The 21755-nt window shown below is 40.2% G+C and overlaps 2 protein-coding genes, 1 non-coding gene and 1 pseudogene across 6 annotated transcripts; 1 reads left to right on the top strand and 3 right to left on the bottom strand.

Moving 5' to 3' along the window:
• Positions 1–145: 145 nt before the first annotated feature.
• LOC116194042 lies at positions 146–7564 on the bottom strand (annotated as a pseudogene).
• A 4150-nt stretch (positions 7565–11714) lies between these two features.
• LOC116198273 lies at positions 11715–11910 on the top strand. Its single transcript, XR_004155216.1, has one exon. It is a non-coding gene; the product is annotated as a U2 spliceosomal RNA (small nuclear RNA).
• Positions 11911–15957: 4047 nt separating this feature from the next.
• LOC116195239 (heavy metal-associated isoprenylated plant protein 9-like) lies at positions 15958–18266 on the bottom strand. 4 transcript variants are annotated; one of them, XM_031524245.1, is made up of 6 exons: positions 17923–18266; positions 17684–17741; positions 17306–17537; positions 16870–17042; positions 16670–16759; positions 15958–16559 (listed from the first exon to the last, which is right to left on the bottom strand). In XM_031524245.1, exons 2-6 carry the CDS (start codon positions 17720–17722, stop codon positions 16026–16028), a joined length of 1068 nt encoding a protein of 355 aa, XP_031380105.1. In that variant the 5' UTR covers positions 17723–17741; positions 17923–18266; the 3' UTR covers positions 15958–16025. The 4 variants fall into 4 exon arrangements, with proteins under 4 accessions (XP_031380105.1, XP_031380106.1, XP_031380107.1 ...); XM_031524246.1 differs by having other exon boundaries at positions 15958–16479; positions 16669–16759; positions 17684–18262; XM_031524247.1 differs by having other exon boundaries at positions 15958–16467; positions 16669–16759; positions 17684–18261.
• A 659-nt stretch (positions 18267–18925) lies between these two features.
• Positions 18926–21493, bottom strand: LOC116195241 (IAA-amino acid hydrolase ILR1-like 5). The gene is made up of 5 exons (XM_031524252.1): positions 21109–21493; positions 20871–20996; positions 20414–20728; positions 19878–20006; positions 18926–19491 (listed from the first exon to the last, which is right to left on the bottom strand). The coding sequence occupies exons 1-5, from the start codon at positions 21442–21444 to the stop codon at positions 19111–19113; spliced, it is 1287 nt and encodes a 428-aa protein (XP_031380112.1). The 5' UTR covers positions 21445–21493; the 3' UTR covers positions 18926–19110.
• Between the last annotated feature and the right edge of the window lie 262 nt (positions 21494–21755).

Here is a 21755-nt window from a genome sequence, read left to right as displayed (position 1 = left end):
TTAAATTTGAATAGAATTGCTTCCCACAACATATATCGCGATGCGATATATGTCATCACTTTTTCCTACGTTATTTTGCTAATTTTATAGCTTTATTTATGACGTGTTCTTGTCTGCTCCTTATTTAGTTATAATTAGATGATAGCTAATTATCAACCCTACAATTTGCCCGTATCTCCCCGGCACTCCCAGTGAGAACATCGAGCTGACCCATCTTCACCGTAGCGGCTGAGAACTTGTTCTTCCACTCCAGTGAATTGTCAGCGTATCGCATCACCAGTCTCGCAGATTGAGGACTCGACAGGAGGGTCTGGTCCGACGTGAAGAGTCCCCGGTTCACCAGGATAGCCTCGTAGTAGTCATCATTGAAGTCGTTGGGACTGTTGGTATCCATCGGGACCACGAGGTCCGGGTTGGTGCTCCCTTGCGGACAGAGCTGCTTCAGTTGAGCCGCATATTTTGGGTCCAAGCTCGGGTCCTGGCTAGCAGTGGCGCTGAAGTTGTAAAGCCTATTGGTGAATGAAATGCAGTGAGATCGCCCTATGGTGTGCGCACCTGAATTATCCAAATTAAACATGTATTATATATAAGAATCATTCCTTCCTTGTTGGGTCAATCGGGACATATATATATATATATATATATATATATATATATATATATCTTAGGGCTTAGCACCTGACAAGATTATCATTTCGTCTTGAGTAAACCCTATTATAGATATTTCAGATTGTATATATGCACATTAGGAATTTTGTATAATTGTCATTTGATATTTTAGGTAGCAACTGATATTATCCCTAGACTATTTTTCTGTTTCCTTTTTCTTGTAATACCAATCGGGCTATTTATCCGCTCAACGACATAATGAATAATAAGTTGGTCAATTCCAATCTTCACATGGTATCAGAGCACTTACGCTCCTGAACCGATTGAAATCTTTCAGACGACAAAATGTCTGATCTGAGTGACGATGAGAAGAGCCCGAGAAGGGATATTGGCTCATCGACGGGAAAGAAGGCAGGGGATGGCTCTGGGAGGAGTGTGGACATCCCGCTCGTTTATCACCTTACTTCCTCAGACAACACAGGGGCACAGGTGATTGCATGTATCCTTAATGGAGATAATTACATGACATGGTCACGAGCAATGTTAATTGCACTTCGGGCAAGGAACAAATTACCACTCATTGACAGTTCCCTGGAGAAGCCGGGAGAAGGGGATCCTTTGAGAGATAGGTGGGAGAGATGCAATTCCACGCTTCTAGCATGGATTTTCAATACGATGGAAGAACGGCTCCAAGCCACAGTAGCGTATGCAATAGACGCTAAAAGCCTGTGGGACGACCTCAAGGAAAGGTATTCCGAAGGTAATCAGTCCCGTGTTTTTCAAATTAAGGCTGAAATTTGTCTGTTGAGGCAGGAGGGATTGAGCGTTCGAGACTATTACGGGAAATTGAAGCTCCTATGGGACGAGCTGGAGTTTTATCTCGAGCACCCAAGTTGTTGCTGCGGAGCAAGAGCGACAATCACGGCACAAAGGGAGATGGAGAAAACGTACCAGTTCCTCATGGGTTTAACTTCCGAATTCAACACGATTCGATCGACAATACTCAGTATCGAGTCGATGCCGAGTCTGAACAAAGTGTACAATCTGGTAGCAAACGAAGAACGGCAGAGGATCGTCACTCGGGGCCGCGATTCAGTTCATGAAGCAGCGGTTTTTCTCGCTAAGAACGAAGCTGATGAACACAGTGCAGGGAAAGCATTGATGGAGACGATGAATAGTGCAGGCCGGGCAGTCTGTTCTAATTGTGGGAAGTTGGGCCATCTGAAGAATACATGTTGGGCCTTGATAGGCTACCCATCTTGGCATCCCAGGTCTAAGATAGCTGCGGGAAAAGGGCCTGGACAGGGGCAATCGAAGCAGTTCGGTGGACCTGGACAGGGGCAAATGAAACATTTTGGCGGGCCGCGAGGAAAGGGCCAATATCAGCGAGGCCCAGACCGGGCGAATATGGCCCAAACCGGACAGCAAAGCAAATCACGGGCTGACCGATTGGAGGACCTTCCTGATGAACAATTCCAGAAATTATTATCCATGCTTTCACAGGAGACCAAAGATCCTAATCAACTTGTCGGTAATAAATTTAATTTTGAAATATTACAAAGTGAATGGATCTTGGACACAGGTGCTTCGAGGCACATGACAGGTTGTCTCGAGAATTTTTCGGCATCAATTCCAATTAAGGGCAATGCACCAGTCTATATTCCTAATGGGGGCATAATACAAGTCACTCGAATGGGAAACGTAACGATTGCAAATTCTATTGAGATCAATAACGTGCTTTATGTGCCAACCTTCAATTGCAATCTAATTTCCATTGCCCAATTATCAAAGGAAATGAATTGCTTTGTGACTTTTTGCTCCGATTTATGTATCATTCAGGACCGCACCTCGAGAAGGACACTTGGAGTGGGTGAGCTTCTGATGCGATTCCCGCCAAGAATGACGAGACCCGACAACTAAAGGAACCCAAGATCGTTCCACGATCAGATTTGATTGACGAACCCTCGACCCGTTGTTTACGACAAAAACAAGAACCTTGGTATAACTGACCTCAACCCGTTATTTAATGCGAAACAAGAACCTCGGTATATAGGAAGACGCCACAAATGGTAATGGAAAACCGCTTGATAAGTCGATGAAGACGCCACAAACGGTGGTGGAAAGCCGTTTGATAAGTCGATGATGAACGCCACGGAAACTTCCGATAAGTTCGATTAGTTCTTCAAGAACCAAAGAGAATACTCTCACAATTTTCTGAATGTTCCTCTCATTAAAAATTGACTAAGATGAATATATATAGACATAAAGTAATCCTAATATGGTCATATCTCCTCCTATAGATAAGGAAATTAAAACCAAGAATATCGATAGAGATATGACATAATCTATAAAGATATAAAATCTAAATACCCCTAGAATATCTCTATGAGATTTAAACTTCAAACAAATCTGATGTTATCTTCTGTTGATCATCAACTGTTCTAGAAGCTTCCTTAAACACTTGCTGAATTTAGCCTTGTCCGGAATCTTCTATAACTTGAATAATGTTGATGGATCTTTGTGGATCACGTGATTCATGTCCAATGGGCCTCCACGAATTTGCTTGAGCCCAAACCTCTTGAATCAGGCCGTTGAGTTCATCTTTAAACTTCTTTGCTCGTGCTCGCGTAATCGGTCCAATTGGAACTTGAACTGGATCCCTTGAAGTCGTGCTACGATTTGCATCAGCTTCGGGGGGGGGGGGGGGTCTATTACCTGAGGCGAGTGGCCATCGAAGTGCAAACGTGTCAGGCAGTCCTAGAAGAATCTGCAGACATATGGCATCAAAGACTTGGTCATCCGTCTCGGACAATAAGGTCAAATGGTTTTGATTTGAATTTTGAAGATAGGCGCAATAAGGAGTGTGATGTATGTCTTAGAGCAAAGCGGACACGCTCACAATTTGCCTTGAGTATGAATAAAGCGGAATATCCGTTTCAATTAATACATTGCGATTTATGGGGACCATATAAGATTAAGGCTAGTTGCGGAGCAAATTATTTCCTGACTATTGTTGATGATTTTAGTCGAGGTGTTTGGTTATATCTGATGCGAGAAAAATCAGAAGCTCGGCGATTTATAATTGATTTCTATAATCTTATCAAGAATCAATTTGGTCGCACAATTAAAGTCTTGAGAAGTGATAATGGGATGGAATTTTTCTCAAAGGAGCTACAAGATTTTTTCTCTTTGCATGGTATTATGCATCAGACATCCTGTACGGATACGCCACAGCAAAATGGCCGGGTTGAGAGGAAACATCGACATATCCTCAATGTTGCTCGAGCACTTATGTTTCAGGCCTCCTTACCGACACGATTTTGGGGGGAATGTGTCTCTACAGCAGTTCACCTGATAAACGTGACCCCGTCGCCTTTGCTTGACAACAAAAGTCCACATGAAGTCCTATTTGGCAAGACGCCAAACTACTCAAATTTACGAGTCTTTGGATCCTTATGCTATGCTCACACGCGGACTAAGGATAAATTCGCACCGCGATCAAGGAAGTGCATTTTTATTGGCTATTCTCATGGAAAGAAAGGTTGGAAACTTTATGATTTGAAGAGCCAACAAATGTTCGTGTCACGGGATGTTCGATTCTGTGAAACAATTTTTCCTTTTGCTACAGAAGGAGAAAAACCGAAACAGGAAAGGAGGTGGAGTCCATTGTTTATGGGTGGGCTTTCATCGGAAAATTTCCTGGATGAGGGGGAGTCCTGCTCTAATCGGCCCGAAGGAAATGATATGGGTCCAGTAACTCTTGGACCAAGACAGCAGGTGTCCAATTCTGAAAAAGGGGGGAGTGAGAACAGCCCAAGCCCAGTGCGTTTTGAAGTAAATGGTCAGGGGCCAAGCTCAGTCGGCAAAGAAAAGCCCAGAAATGATAACGGGCCCAATCTAAATCAACAGGCCTCTGAAGCCACTCCAACCCAGAATACTATGGGGCGGATTTTTGAAAACAGGATAGAAGGGCAGGAATAGCCGAGAAGGAAAAAGGCTCGGCCCAAATGACTGATTTTTTGGAGACTTCGGAATCAAATCATGGGAACCCGAGTGGAGTAGTATCTGAAGTGGCATTCCGACGGTCTGAACGAGTTCCTATTTTGCCCAAACATTTCAAGGACTTTATTGTTCACACTGCTCGCCACGAGACCCCCTCTCCTGACACATCCATCTCCTCGTGCTCCTCAGGTATGTCCTATCCCATTGAAAGATTTATCGATTATTCAAATATCTGTGGAAATCATAAAGTATTTTTAGCTGCCATTGATTCGGACAAAGAGCCCACATCCTATCAAGAGGCTATTCGAGATGAGAGGTGGCGAGTAGCGATGGGGGAAGAAATTCGCGCCCTTGAATTAAATAAAACCTGGACAGTTGAACAGCTTCCGCTGGGTAAGCGTCCTATTGGGTGTAAATGGGTATACAAGGTGAAGCGCCGAGCCGATGGAAGTGTAGAACGTTATAAGGCTCGTTTAGTTGCGAAAGGTTTCACACAAGTAGAGGGAGTTGATTATCATGAGACCTTTGCACCGGTGGCCAAGCTGGTGACTGTACGATGCCTGTTGACAGTCGCGGTGGCAAAGGAATGGGAAATCCATCAAATGGATGTCAATAATGCCTTTTTACATGGGGACTTGGATGAGGAAGTTTACATGCAACTACCTCCGGGCTTTTCCACCTCGAAGGACGGAAGTGTATGTAGACTCCGCAAATCTCTATACGGTCTACGTCAAGCATCGAGGAATTGGTTCTCGAAGTTTGCAGATGCGCTTCGACAGTATGGGTTCATCCAATCAGGCGCCGATCATTCCCTCTTCACCTTTACTCGAGGTAACATCTTTCTCGGAGTACTGGTTTATGTTGATGATTTAATCATAGTGGGTAACAATCCCAGTTATTGTGACTCCTTCAAGAATTATTTAGATAAATGCTTCCGCATAAAGGACTTGGGATCTCTGAAGTATTTTCTGGGCATTGAGGTTACCAAAATGAACTCCGGGCTTTTTCTCAGCCAACGCAAGTATGTTCTTGATATTTTGACTGAGTGTGGTATGTTGGCATCACGACCATCACCTTTTCCCATGGAGCAACATCATCGACTATCCACGAGTTCCAGTGACTTATTAACGGATCCTGCCAAGTATCGACGTTTAATTGGGAGGCTTATTTATCTGACCATCACCAGGCCAGAGATTAGCTACTCGCTACATATTTTGGCACAGTTCATGCAGGAACCACGTCAGGACCATTGGGATGCCGCTATACGAGTCCTTCGGTATTTAAAGCAATCTCCTGGTCATGGTATTTTTCTGCGGCCTACGTCTCTCAAGCTGGAAGCTTTTTCTGATTCAGATTGGGCGAGCTGTCCTTTGACCCGTCGCTCTATTACGGGTTATTTCATCATGCTTGGAGGTTGTCCAGTCTCATGGAAAACAAAGAAACAGACTACAGTTTCACGCTCATCTGCTGAAGCAGAGTATAGAGCCATGGCAGCAACTGTTAGTGAAGTTATCTGGTTACGAAATCTTCTTTCTTCACTTGAGGTGAAGTTGACTACACCGACTCCACTTTTCTGCGACAATCAAGCCGCACTACATATTGCAGCTAATCCGGTTTTTCATGAGCGGACAAAGCATATCGAGATAGACTATCATTTTGTTCGTGAACATCTCAAGTCAAGTGTCGTGGCTACGGACTATTTGCCTACAAGACTGCAGTTGGCAGATATTTTCACAAAGGCACTGGGTTGCGATCGCTTCCGCTTTCTCCTCTCCAAGTTGGGCATTCGTGATCCTCATGCTCCAACTTGAGGGGGAGTATTATAGATATTTCAGATTGTATATATGCACATTAGGAATTTTGTATAATTGTCATTTGATATTTTAGGTAGCAACTGATATTATGCCTAGACTATTTTTTTGTTTCCTTTTCTTGTAATACCAATCGGGCTATTTATCCGCTCAACGACATAATGAATAATAAGTTGGTCAATTCCAATCTTCACAAACCCTTTGCTTGCGAAGTTCTGAGTGAGTTGGGTAAGGTTGAAGAACGGAGGCGGTAAGTTGCCGATGACCTCGGAGTCCAGAGAAACTCTCCCATCCCTTCTTCCTGCGGGGATGTCGTAATTCAATCCTCCACTCTGCAGAGTGAATATTCATGATTAGTTTGAATATTTTCGAAGAGAAGCCACACAATTATATAGAGAATTGTTCGAGTGCATACAATATGAACGCTGTCTCTAGCTGCGAAAGCGAGGATATCGGCACAGGAAACGATTCCCTTGCAGACTTCTTCAAGTCTCGCTTTGGCACTGTCAATGACCTCGAAGCCCCACAGGCCCAGAACGAACTGATTATCCTTATCTGCTGTGTTTGAGGGAGTGGAGTCGATCAGCACCGAGCCATCGCAGCCCTGAAGCACAAACATATGCATGCGGATCGACGTATATATGACAAAGACGTCATTATACATACTTTCATATATATAATGCGAAAGATACGCATGGAGGCCTTTTAATTAATTATGAGCTTCCTCCTGACGAGAAAGTCTTTGTATATACCACCCTCATGACCGGGCAATACAGGTAAAATCAACGTAATCCAAACCGCCACCAGGGCTGACTAGTTACCATATGGTTACGCAAATTTGAATCGTAGATCTTTCTTCATACTTTTTTTTCATTAAGAAAACTCAGAGAGACAATATATTGTAACACATGTAACATTAATATTGGGCTTGTGTATACACATATACTTACCCTCACGAAACGGTCGTGGAAATGCAATCTGACGAGACCGGCAGCCACACCTTTGTTCCTCAATTAAGCCTTCACGACTTCATCCCTAACTATGGACTCAGCAGAACTGCAGGTCCTCTTATAAAACCCTACTTGGAGCTGACCCTCCACGTGACTAATTGCTCTTTGAGACAACAAGACCACAACCACCATTAACGTTATAGATGTAACCGACGTTTGCTCCATTGCCTCTTCTCGATCTTTAACTTTTTCTCTTCCACTGATAGTTTTTTCCCCCCTAAGTTCCCACGAGATATGAATAGAAAAGTTCGCCGAGTGGTATATCACTCGGTCAGTGACATATATAATACTAGAGATGACCAGTGCTATGTACGGAAACATAAAACAGATAATGAAAAAGAAAAGAGGACTGCTATTTCTACCGAAAAATTTGATGAAATTTTTATCGAAACAAACACAGTGGCATGGTCTACAATTTTTGGGAAAAGCGGGGGCAATTATTTTACTCCTCACCATTAGACATTTCGAAGGAATCCTTTTCGGCAAAAAAAGCTTTTCCCAAGAGAAAATTACTTATGAAAAATGTTCAAATATTGTCTTAGCAAATTTAAGAGTCACCGTATCATTAATCTTTTTTGAAAATATATTATATATAAAAATTAAGAAGGAAGTGTAAAAAACAATTACGTTCCGTTGGTTTTACAATCATGTTTTTTCAATTTTTTAATCATTCAATTTAATTTTTAATGTTAAATTCTCTCAACTATCCGTTACATTTTCCATAGTTCAACAGCACAATCATTATTTTTTCTCAACTATTCATTACTTTTTCACACTTTTTCTCATAATTCAACAACACAATCATTACAATTCAATTAAAATCAAAACTCAACTCTATTTAACTCTAAAATCAAACACACCATTAATTAGAATGGTTGTAGAGAAAACAAAAGAAGGAGTGAGAGGAAAGAGGAGAAGTGGGGGAGAGAGTGTGAGAGAATACAGAGGTGGTAGTTATTCAAATAAAATTACTACTATACATTTTTTCATGTCGCTTTTATTAATTAGAGATATATTTGTAAGGAGTTTTTGGGATAGTGAAAGTTAAACAAAACCATCATTCTGGCTTTATAATAGTATAGATACAATCGTAAATGTGATAACTATTTGAATTATTCAACTGATGATTGGGGCGCTAAAGATATATATGGATTGAACAAGCAGCAAGAGGACGAAGTGAGGGGTGGGGTGGGGTGGTGGGGTGGCGTGGGGGTTTCGATGGCAATTGGGCTTACAATGCTGGCTCCCCATTTATACGGCATGAAGATTTAATATACATTGGGGGGAATTTGTCCATAATAAAATTATAAATTGAAATCAACCAATATGCATTGGCTACGTTTTTGAGTTCGAATATTGTAAATGAAAATATACACATAATTAAGAGAATTTTCCTTTTTAGAGGACTAATTTAGTTCGAATTAAATTAATCGAGATTATAAGTTTTATACTTATGAAAATTTGGAAGCAGACATTAAAAAAAAAATTACGGAATAAATTAGAACCATTGAAGTCGACGACTTGACTTTTGAGCTCCTAAAATCTTGGGTACGTGGCAATTGGATATGGGTACTACCTTTAATTTTTTTTATGCCCGATTAGTTTGACTTTGAAAATCAAGAGTCAGGAGGGACCGCTGCCTATGCGTAACATCTATTTTCGCCTTCAATTCGGAGGGCCCCAGCCTATATAATATATCCAAATATATGCCTCCACTCCAGAGATGAAATTTTGGAAAATTTGATGCTTAGAGCCTTAGACATATACCTAATTAATGCAAGAAAAAGAATGTGTATATAATATATTTCTTCTAATTTGATTTAATAGTTGTCAATTTAGCCGATTGCTACATATCATATTTCACCGTATTAATTATTGCTCACCTAATCATTCTTAGAAAAATAAATTAATTTTCTACCAAACCTATTGGGTCGTTGACATTGTAAAGTATTCTAAAATTTTTAGCATTTTTGAATTGCTATATATAATGATGCATTGCATTGTTTATTCATTTTTTCTTTCAGTAAAATGGAATATTACAATGATAAGAAATTTCATCATTAAAACAAATTCGAATTCTCATAGATTATTTTCTTCCTAAAGCACCTAGAGTATTCATATAATTTTTTTACTACTTCATTGCATGGGGATTTCAAATCAGATGACAATTAATCATCTAAAATTATATTGGAATATTTTATATTATTAATTTTCATGAGATTATCCCTATTATGTAGTCCAAATCGCTATTTATTTAATAACATTTATCGTGTCTTTATTAGTATTTGGCATCATTATATGAAGATTTCAAATTAGATTACAATCATCTAAAATTATTTTAAAATACTTTTCAATGTGATTTTCTTATGGTTATCTCTATTATGTAGTCCCAATTGCTATATCTTCAATTTTATTTATTGTGTATATATTAGTATTTGGTATGATTACATGAAGACTTCGAGATGAAATTACAATCATTTAAAGTTATTTTAAGATATTTTGTAATATGATTTTCATAAGATTATTGTAGTAGTCCCAATTGCTATTTCGTGAATTTCATTTACTATGTATATTTATTATCCAGAAAAGTATGACTCTTTCACTTTTTTCTAAATATAACACGACCTTTAGAAAATAGCACAAAAATACACAACATTTGCATTTTTTCCTATTTTAGCACAACCTTTTGAGAGTAGTACAAAAATGCATGACACTTACCTTTTTTCTTTAAGTATAGTATGATTTTTAAAAAATGGCACAAAAACGCACGATCTTCAGGTTTATCGGCGATTTTAATACAAGTCAATTATTCGTCAAATGCACAACATAATTGGGCAAGCGGGCCTCACATATTTTATTTAATTAAAAAATAATTCTAAAATTTTAAAAATTTTAAAAAGAAGATTTTTTTCTAAGAAAAAGAAAAAGAAAAAGAAAGGAGCGGCTTGTAGATTGTGGGGAGTGCGTTGGGGTCCCACCGCCGAAATGAAAAGGCCCACAATTTTGGGGATCTTTCGATTCCGATGGTGGGTGCCCCGATTAAGGCCACCACCCACATAAATGGAGTCCTGTTGCGACTGGCAACCCCAATTGGAAGATGGTAGCCCCTGGCATAGCCAACACAGTAGGCCCCTTCCCTCTTTCCTCTTATTAAGTTGAATTCCCATTTATTTTCTTTTAATCTTTTAATATTTTTTATTATTTTTAAATTAGATAAAAATTCATGGAGTCTACTCGTCCAATTAAGCTGTGCCACGTAGTTTTCGTTAGCTCCACATTAGCAATTATCACTACAATCTGACAGAATAATTGATCTCGTGCTAGATACGCAACTAAACTTGAAGTCCGTGCCTTTATGTGCTATTTTTTAAAAATTGTGCCATATTTAAGAAGAAGTGCAAATGTTGTGCATTTTGTATTACTCTTTAAAGGTCGTGTTATATTTAGAAAAAAATATGAAGATAATGTATTTCTATATTATTTTTCAAAGGTCGTGCTATATTTTTTTTAAAAAAAAAGTGCAAAGGTTGTACTTTTCTATGTGATTAACCATATTTATTACTATTGGGTATCATTACATGGAGATTTTCAATATTAAATTACAACAATCTAAAATCATTTTAAAATATTTTTAATGTGATTTTTCATATGATTATCTCTATTATATAGTCTCAATTGCTATCTCTTTAATTTCATTTATTAAGTGCATTTATTAGTTAGGCAATTTTACGAAAAAAGAGAGAGTACAGTTTGATGATATTACTCTCTCGTAATTTATGGGGATTCGGTTCGGCCTAACATGCCTAATTCTCTCATTGGGCCCAGACCGGTAAGTTCATCCCACAAGAAACAAGACCCGTGCAAGTGATGTTCGCTTACCTGAAATTGAGATATATATATATATATATATATATATATATCAAATACGTAATGTGTAACAAGTATGCGCGCAACGATTTCCCCGTGAACCCATCAAACTGAACCCATTGATTGGTGGAGTCAGATTAATAAAGAAGTTGCTGTCTATATATTTTAAGAAGTGCGGATGGAAAGCAATAAACTTATCATAAGCATGTTTTACATACCTAATAATGTAGATCGTCATTATCCTCCAACTCCAATGTTTAATCGTCATTGACTATTGAGGGAATTAAGCGGTGCCGTATTAGCTAGAGTCATCTCATTTTCAAACATTCTGCGCTTCCATCCCACACCGGCGGGAGAGGGAGCAAGAGAGGCTGAAGCTGCCGATAAAAGCCCACTGATGCCACCGGGCTAAAGCATACCTTTCTCGGCCTTTTGGCTAAGATCAAGTGTAGTATCTGTTCTTATCAGTTTAATATCTGATACGTGGGCCATAGGCTCACATGATATTAAATTAATTTTTTAAAGGGGAGGGTCCACCACAGTAGCTTGCTACTGGGCCCCTCGCTCGTCGCCCAGGCTTTACACTACCGCCCGGGCCCGACGAACCCCTCCAACTACCAGTCACGAGACTTGAATTCGGCCCACAGTATGACATCCTATATCTCTCCTCAAAAAGGCATAATGGGCCTGTGATTATAAAACCCTGAAGGCCCCATGAAAGTCTAATGGCCGCCTCTCGTCCTCCTCCCTCTTTTTAGGGCATTTGCATATCTGAGTTGTGCGTGAGCGGCAGCAAGTTCGTTCTTGAATTAATCAATAAAAGGGCAAAAAAAAAAAAAAAGTTAACATGCGGGTAATAATCTCTCATTTAGCTCGGCATTTTTAGTCCGACTACATACTGTACATAAAGGTGATAATATTGTTATTCGCATAATCGATGTGATTATAAGTTGTGACAAACATATGCCCTGCTGAATTTACATCGAAGGTGCAGGATCTCAAAGGATAGAGGAACTCCTTTTAAGTACATATATTGATGATTCTTGATATGCCAAATGAATCACGAGAATGTTATAGCTAAGCTTACCCACGAAAAATAGATAAAAGTGATGATCACGTTCCATATGTTGTCCCCAGCAATTAAATGGGGGATCAAGAATGGGTGCCTCTCCTCTCCTCTCCAATTTGTATGGAAGAACAAACGAATCCCGAAACGAAAAGACATGAATGAATCAGAAGTAAACAAGAAAAGAAGAGTCTGAGTAGTAAGGAGTCGAGCTCGAGGAAGAGGAGGAGGCAAGACGGAAACTCCTGAGAGCGCCGGCGAAGTGGGTTGTCGGGCGGGGCTGGAGAAGCTGCTCCGTGAGCCTCCTCAGGGCCAAGGTGTACTCCTCCAGCAGCTCCGCCATAACCACAACCGTCATCATCCTTTCTGAGCTTGAGCTTGAGCTTTGCTTGCTTTCTTCCCCTCTCCCTCTATATGTGTCTGTTTCCTCTGATATGTTTTATGTGCCTGAATCTAATTGTGAAAATATATATATATATATATCAATTGCGTGTAGGGGTTAAGAAGCCAAATTTGTAAGTTAGTTTGACATGGACAATTGCTTGTACGTTCCCTTCCCCCCTTTTCCTTTCCTTTCCTTTCCTTTACCTTTTATACATTGATGATTCCCTTGTCAATCTTATCGACTTCCGTGTGGGGTACTTAATCTAATGCCGTGATCAATACCTTCATTATTACCTTTGTGACATTTGGTAACATTTCAAAAGTTCGAGATTACAACGCTACACACACACACACACACACATATGTACACTTTACCGTCTACGGTCTATCGTTTATCCATGTGGTTGCCATGCGCATATGCAATCACAAGCCATGTTGTTTATTTTAGGACAATAATTTGAAACTTTTGTCGTCCACGATAAATATGTCATGGGCAACAAATACAAATTAATGAAAGAAAAGCGGTTGCAATGAACTGATTGGAGTAGAGAGTAGGATATCATCTTTCTCCTGTTTCGACTATGTGGAAATCAGAGATCAAGACGACCATGCCACTAATGATATATATTTGTCGGTTCGATCCATCCCATACCATATATATAGAATACGATGGACTACATTTTTTAATTAAATTTTGTAGTTACTCTTGTTATCATACTTGGCGTGCGATGATTGGTGTTGCACCGTTTATAGTCGAGCAAGTATATAGCCCGAAAACCTGTAATTTGTATGGATACGATGCTTCGGCAATATTCGGGCCCTAATAATAATGTCATATTAAAAGCAAACTTGTATTGCATGTGATCTGCAACTTGGTCTCCTAGGTTTATTTATTACCCACATATATTTATATTAATATAGATAGATTTTGTTGATTGATTAATGGACCACTTTACATTTGGCTTATATAAATTAATGCTAATTAATTCAGTTGCGCTAGTCTAGATTTTGAGATCGTCTCAATCTTTGGATTAATGATCCTCCTTAATTAATGCTAATTATTGATGCTCTACTTACACTCCAACACCCTTTCCATGCTTAGGAATGATCCTACTAGACAAGATGAGAATGACTTCCGTATAGCTACTAAGATAGTTGTCATATATGCTCGTTCCATGACATCACATCTGGTCGAGTCCTATAACGAGCAAAACCCTCCTGATCGTACCGGTCCCACATATTTACAGGATAGATGTATATATATATAGATCGAATTTGCCATGATGAGGGTGGGCAAGCGATCGAGGCCATACCATGAGGCACATGACTTTGTGGAATCTGTCTCTTACCTAACACGCCTCAGGTTTCAAACCTCGATTTCATTATCATGTGAGTGGGAAAATATGTATGATTATGATTATATCTCTGCAGCTATTTTATGTCATTTCAACGAAGAAAAATTGAATTTCTTCGTCCCAAAAAACAAAAAAGAACAGTCGTTGAACATGGCACTGTCTCAATTTTGAATGGTCCAAAATGTTCGGTGCCAACAATTCGTCGATCGAGTTAATTTCTTCAATTTTGACGACTCTTTGACGATACAAATATTATATATATATATGACAAATTAATATTGCTATATCGTTTCAAACCTAACAGACCATTGAAGAAAATCGACGGAAGGTTTGTATTGAAACTAACATTATGTTTGCACTGAACCACAATTCTAAAAGGGAATAAAATGATTGAACCACTGAAAGCGGAAAAAAGAAAAAAAGAAAAAAAACAAGAAACAAAGAAAGCCTATATTCGTGTGGGTCAAATTCGCCATTGAGAGGAGCAGAGCCACATTGGTTAATCATAAATCATTGACCACAACATAAACTCATTATTTGATTAACGTCCCATTTGATATGGGAAAATGGAATAAAATGGAACGAAACTGACATTTCTTCCACCTGCTCCATTTTCTTATTTAGTGTCACTCATATGAATTGAAATTAATATTCGCTTATTATAATATTTTTTTAAATTTGATGAAATGAGTATTTCTTAAAAAAGATAACAAATGGTTGCCCGTCCATTTCATACTACTTTTTTGTATATATATATAAATTGTTCTTGTAATTTATATATCTAAGAATATATATAAAATGATATTTTGATGAATAAGTTTAATGTTATAATTATATTCATTCATATGATAAATAAATAAATAAACCCAATACCATTACACTTCACTACGTAGAGCCATTCAATTCCCACGTAACAGGCAGGACCTAAATTCAGAAGAGCATTGTAAAAAAATACACCATTTAATATGTTAAAAAGTAATTCTAATTGTTTTTATATTTTACTAGGATAAATTATAAATATGTATGTCATAGTCGGCGAAATGATCATAAAATCAACAACTTAGCAGTGACATTTGCTCATTATATATGTGGCTTAATATATATATATATATATATGTATGCATGTATGCATGCACATGTATATATATATATATATATATGCATATCAGCACGACGAATACATATTTCCCTGCTCGATATATGAGTATCCAAAGAAACAATGGGCCATCATCACTTTTTTGGTAGTTTTGGATGCTTTCAGTTTATAATTGCATTGAAGGGCCCAGCCCATCATTAAATATTCACGGCGCCGCCCCCCCCCGGGTTGAAATTTCAGAGATTGTCAGGATAAATATGGGCCTTCTTCGGTGCAATTGATTGTTCGTTACTTTTTTCGGTGTACACCACTTGATTTAATCTAATGGATCTTGACCAATTCAAATTTGAGCTAATAACTCATTTAGTGATGGATTATTGTCATTCTCGAGACTCAAACTTGACATTTCACTTAAAGAAAATATGCGTCGAACCACTTGAACAAATCTATATTAGTAGGTGCAGCACATTACCTTTAATATGTGGAATAATCTAATAATAATATAGTCTTTATCCATATCTCGTGGCTCTTGATACTTATGCATTCTTGAAAAACATACATTAAGCTTTTCTTTTTATTATTACGAGGCCAAGTAGGTCTAATATAATAAAAGAAAAATCATAAATCTTAATATCAACAAATAAATAGACACAGATAATCCCACATCGAATATTGAATTTGAAACATATTTTATTTGGTGAAATATTAATTTTTTTTTCCAAGTAGGAATTGAGCATTTTTTTTTTAGAAATAGGACTAGGAACAACTTCTGGAATTTATTAACCCATGATTGGTTAAGATACAAATTAATATCGAGATTCCCGACTAGGAAATGCAACAGTACGAGTTAAGGTTCTCATCGCTGAAGGGTTGAGGAGGGATTCTCTCGATGATGTAAATCGGTTGAGGATAATTAAACCTCAGTCTCTTCATAATCTCCTCCTCATCATAATTATAATCATAATCGTTATTAATGATGAGAATTTTCCCTTCATCATTATTACATCCTAATGACGATTCCTCCTGCTTGGGTCCGTCCTTCTGATGATCTTCCTCTGATCTTTCTTCTTTACCTTCCTTGCCGTCTAATCCTCCCTTGTGATCACCTTCTTCTTTCTTCTCTTCTTTATCATTACCATCTTCATCTGATCCCTTCTTGATCTCTTCAGGCTGTTCCCCAGCTCCCTTCCCCTCTTCTTTCTTCTCGGGCTCAGGCTTCGGCACAGGTTCGGGCTGCGGGATGATCTGGGCTTGCTTCTTGGTCCGCCTGTACACGTACCTGGCTAGCTCGTTAGGATCCATGGTACCAGTGACCGTGACTCTTCCCGAACTGGCCTCGGTGGCAACGGTCTGCACTCCGGTCACATTACAAGAACGAAGAGCATGACAGCGGAGCAAGATAAACAAATGACAACCAAATTAAGAACACGAGAAATTTCGAAACATTTTTGATGAATTGTATATATACCTCTCATTTTGAGGATCTTTCTCTGGAGTTGTTTGGCACAGCCCTCGCAGTGCACGTAGACACTAAGTTCCACTGTGGCCAGTCCACTCACCTGCGCATATATCATACCATATATATTATTCGACGATAGAATAATTCATATGAACCAAACGCTAAGCAAGTCACAGATTTTACAGGCAGGATTAGGAAGTAGCGGGGGACCTGAGAGATGACAAGTTCGGGAAGTGGGTCCCCTTCAGCAGATGGTAATGGATGGATGACATTGGCCCTCCTCTTTGTTTTCTTGCTGATTTTATCGCACAGTGACTGAGGGCTCACTACTCCTTTGATCTTCACTTGGTTTTGTTCCATGTCCACTTCCACCTCCTCCACTCCTACATATAGATATATAGTAGAGATAGCATTCTAATAAATTAATAAGCGTCATTACACATCACATTGATATTTCTTTTCACCATATATCTATCTATCACGGCCCAACTGAAAACTGCTTGAATCCGGAGTTGAGAAATCAATAGACATATACTTCTTGTGAAAAAAATATTGGAGATCCGATCCGAATCGATCGATTGCTTCCCTTAATTAAGCTTATAAGGAACAGTGAATGGATATTTGAGAAAGAGAGGGGGGAAGAGACCTCTAGTTTTGAGGAGAAAGGTCTTGATTTTCTTGACGCACCCAACACAGTGCAAGTCCACATGCAATATGAGAGGGGCAGGTGGTGGTGTCGGCGGCTTTGGCTCTTCTTCTGCCTTCTCCTCTTTCCCTTTCTTATTTTCATCATCCTCTGCTTTCTCTTCATTTTTCTTCTCTTGATCCTCTGCTGCCTTCTTCTCTTCAGCTGCCACCTTCCCTAGCTTTGCTTCATCCTGCATGCACACGTTATCAAGCGCTTGACATATTAATTGTTTATAACCATAGAGAAATTAATGTTATGCAGATGCATGCATGCATGCATGCAAAATGAACCTAGCAAGCACATGCATGTTAATGTGGATGATGAATGAATCATCACCTGTTTTGCTGCCTTCCCTTCTCCTCCTCCTTCACCCATTATTATTAGTATCTTCTTTCTGGGGGCCAGAGATAGATCAGACAAAGAGGGGAGGGCAGGAGATATATACCATATATATATATATATATATATAGAACAGGCAACTGACACAGAGAGAGAGAGAGAGAGAGAGAGAGAGGGAGGGAGAGTTGAGTGTGAGAAGTTCCAAATATCCACCGACAGGCAGGTAGAGAAGTTACCACAAAAGGGGATGGAGAGGTGTCGGGCATGCCTCAGATGAGACTCACCATTGCAGAAGATTGGATACACTAACACCCCACACATGGAAAACCAACAATCAACCTTATAATTTTGGTTATATATACACATCACACACACACACACATTAGGCCATCCAAAAGCTTAATATATATATTGGTGTCCAACCAACTCCCTGGTCTGCCCCAATTTCGGACAGATACTTAAACCTATGAGATAAGGCCATCCTAATATCAGGTAAAATTTAGTACTAAGTTGCTATATATAAATGTGTATAGACATGCAACAAAGAAAGATGAGTATCTGTTGGTCGGCTCATCGCTACCATCTTTTTTCAAGAGAGTAGATATGATGGCAAAGATCACCAATGCCTTTATTCAAAACCAATTCCTCCTGGTTGAATGTTTCCCCCACTGGAAAAGGAAGATATGGAGAACGATACGGGTACGAAAACCACTAAATTGTACTAATGAAGTAATTACGTAAAGAAAGGATAAGTACAGGGAGCTTATGAGAGGTCAAGTTAATTACGTCGAAATGAGTCAGCATGGGATCACCGTAGAGTGCAGCTGGATGATTCCTACTTTTGTTCATGAACAATCAGAAACACCTTGCGTACGACTCTACAAACATGTTTATACTCTGAATGTATGGATAACTCCGGGATCAATGATATAATCTTATCTACGCCAAGTCCATATAAGGTTACTTTCATGGAGCAGATCATCTGATGTACCTTCCGCAGCACCCAGAGGCTAGCGTGCTCGGGTACCCTCAGCTTGGCCTATGCCTTACCCAGAATGGTCACCAACGACTTGGCTCAACCTCGGATGGCCTGAATGAGGTCGAGACAGGCTTGCCTCGGTGAGGCCTATTGAATGGCCTCGATGTAAGGGTCTGCTTGGATGAAAGTCTGCACCCAAGTTCGGATCGATCTTAGCTGGCCCATGACCTGGTCAGCTCCTAATCAAGTATGCATCCCCGTTATCCTCAAGATAAGTACTTTCGATTAATACTATGAGTTGAAGCTTTATCTGTACAAGATATATAAATAGTTTCCGTTACAAACATTGTTCATCCAATTATTCATACAGTTCCATCTTCCAAGAGTGGAGGGAAATACACGGGCAGGTTTCGCCATCGTTGATCTTGCTGATCTACTTCTGTTTCTATATCGAGTCCTTTTGCTGGTGCTCGTTCAAGTATGTCTCTGCAATAGCAGCATGAACGGCTGCTCCTATGGGAAGGGCATCCTCGTCAAGAAAAAAGTAAGGAGAGTGCGGAGAATAAGTGGACCCTGCCTCCTCGCTCCTGATCCCAATGCTGAGCATGACTCCCGGTACCATTTCCTGATAGAAGGCAAAGTCCTCTCCTGCCATCACCTTCTTCCCCACCCTCACATTCTCCGGACCCAGAAGAAGCCTCCCAACCTTTTCTACGTGTTCAGTCAGCTCCTTATCGTTTACCACAGCTGGGTAAGGTGGAAGTTCTTCCTCTTCCATGTCGACATGAGCCTTGCATCTGTGAACAGCTGCTTGACCTTCGACGACCTATCACATTCCTTGACAGGTTAGAATCGTGAAGGAGGAAAAGTCATTGCAATTTGATATCACTTTTACCTTCCAAGTAGATGTGATGGAAGGAACAGGGTCCGCTCATAATCGAGTATAATGTGAATGAAAATTGGCATCTCTATGCAAGATGATTGTTCAACACAGCCAAAACATTTCAAAAGGTATAAAAATGATAGGATGCAAACAGTCTTATAAATAAACAAGACTGGAGGAGTTCGCAAAGGAAGGTTTTCCAATTCTGTTATATGCAGATTTGATAAGGCAAGGGCTATTAGTCGAAAAGATATTTTAAAGTGCAGTTGAGGATAGTGTAAAACAGAGAAGTTCAGGTGAACCCTGCACATGTATAGATATATGTATACCTCCTTCAACCTGCGGCGGAGCTGGTGCAACCCTTCTTGGGTGAGACTTCTCAGGGTGCCCCCGAACTCGACATAAGGTGGAATTACATTCAATGCACTCCCGCCTCTGATGTATGTAACAGAAAGCACCTGATTCAGCCCAAAGACAAACTCCACGAATCAGCTCTGGTTTGAAAGTTTATCTCAAAGTTGCAACCACCGGTTCTTTTTCTGAAAATATAAGATCAAACAAGAAGATTTAAAAAGGACCTTAAATGTAAATCTGCCAAGCAGGTTCTTAGTTATAGCCAGACCAGAGTCACAGACTGTATGATACAACAAAATGTTGTAGGGATCGGATGTCATCATATCCTTTATATGACTCCCGATTCTCCCTTTCACTCCCACCATTTCTCTGAGTTCATCCTTACTCTTGGACTGACTTGTAACTAATTTCAAACCACTTTAACATAAAAGTGAATCAATCAACCAAAAATGAAATCACAAGACTGGAGAATCCAGGTTGAGGTTCCTAACTGATATGTAAGGGAACGTACTTGACTATGGAGTGGATCGGCTTCTCTCGATATGAGCTGTTGCAGTGCCACGATCGTGAACGAGGCAGCAACCACTGGATCCACAGAGGTATGAGGTGATGCGGCATGCCCACCTTCTCCTTCTATCCTCACCTCGAAGAAGGATACAGCCGCAAAGTTGGGTCCTGGGAGAGCAGCTATGCTTCCTGTTGGAACCGTGTAATCAATATGCATCGCAAAAATCGCTTCGGCGTCACCGAGTGCACCTTCTTTTATCATATGGGATGCACCAGCACCCCCTTCTTCGGCCGGTTGGAAGATTAGCCTGACAGTCCCCTTCAAATGCAGCAATCGCAAGGAAAATTACCGAAGAAACCGTAAGTTTGTCCTTGAAACACCACTAAGGCACTAACTATATAACATATCATTGAATTTTGAAGCACTGTCCTTGACAATCCAGCAAAAGTGTGACACCAACCTTAAGCTTGTCCTTTCGCTGAGCAAGCAACTTCGCGGCGCCGAGGAGCATCGTCGTGTGAGCATCATGCCCGCACGCGTGCATCATCCCATCGATCTTGCTCTTGTGCTCCCACTCCACGAGTTCCTTCAACACACAACCCGCCAAAAAAAAAAGAAAAAAAAAAGACAGCTTGATGAGATGGAAGGGAGACCCAGCCAGAAAAGAATCAAGAAGCCGGGGAGAGTACAGAGATTACTTGTAAGGGGAGGGCGTCCATGTCGGCCCGGAGAGCCACGACGGGGCGGGAGCCGGAGCCGACCTGTGCAACGATACCAGTTCCGGCGAGGGGGTAGGTGTAAGGGATGCCAAGGCGGTCGAGTTCATGGCGGATGAGGGCGCTGGTGTTGTGCTCCTGGAATCGGAGCTCCGGGTGCTCGTGGATTCGTCTCCTTATCGAGACCAGCCAGTCCTTGTCTCTCTGAGCTGAGCTGAGGATCTCCTCCGTGTAGGATCGGTGGCCATCGGCAGAGCTGAGGGCGGGAGAAACGAGAACGAGCAGGAGAAGCAGCAAGTCAGCAGTCGCGGTCGCCATTTGACTTCTGTTCTGTGCTTCTGCGCTCGACGAGTACGTGTACTTCGACAATTTGATCGGAACAGAAATGATTGCAATACATTAGTTGGGATCAAATAACACCAACGGGGTGGTGGCGCAGTTGGCTAGCGCGTAGGTGTCATAGCGAAAGAGTGATCCTGAGGTCGATAGTTCAAGCCTCTCTCACCCCAAATGATTCTTTTTGTTTAATTTTTATATAATGCAGCTTTTGCAGGTACACGAACAAATCGATTTTTAAGGCTCGCAGGATTCCGATCGCCGATCATGAGACAAAGCAATTCCTCTGTACA

This window comes from Punica granatum, chromosome 2, assembly GCF_007655135.1.
Source record: "Punica granatum isolate Tunisia-2019 chromosome 2, ASM765513v2, whole genome shotgun sequence".
Lineage (NCBI taxonomy): Eukaryota > Viridiplantae > Streptophyta > Magnoliopsida > Myrtales > Lythraceae > Punica > Punica granatum.
Note: the sequence above shows the minus strand (reverse complement) of the source record. Positions and strands in the feature narration are given on the sequence as shown.

What these genes read in the sequence shown, in the direction of transcription:
- LOC116195241 (XM_031524252.1), bottom strand. Translation starts at nt 21,444, where the DNA reads ATGGCGACCGCGACTGCTGACTTGCTGCTTCTCCTGCTCGTTCTCGTT. An exon ending in TGGACGCCCTCCCCTTACAA is followed by an intron (nt 20,997 to 21,108) that starts GTAATCTCTGTA and finishes TGTGTGTTGAAG; the next exon opens with GAACTCGTGGAGTGGGAGCA. An exon ending in AGCGAAAGGACAAGCTTAAG is followed by an intron (nt 20,729 to 20,870) that starts GTTGGTGTCACA and finishes CTGCATTTGAAG; the next exon opens with GGGACTGTCAGGCTAATCTT.
- LOC116195239 (XM_031524245.1), bottom strand. Translation starts at nt 17,722, where the DNA reads ATGGGTGAAGGAGGAGGAGAAGGGAAGGCAGCAAAACAG. An exon ending in CCGAACTTGTCATCTCTCAG is followed by an intron (nt 16,760 to 16,869) that starts GTCCCCCGCTAC and finishes ATATATGCGCAG; the next exon opens with GTGAGTGGACTGGCCACAGT. An exon ending in GAAAGATCCTCAAAATGAGA is followed by an intron (nt 16,560 to 16,669) that starts GGTATATATACA and finishes TGTAATGTGACC; the next exon opens with GGAGTGCAGACCGTTGCCAC.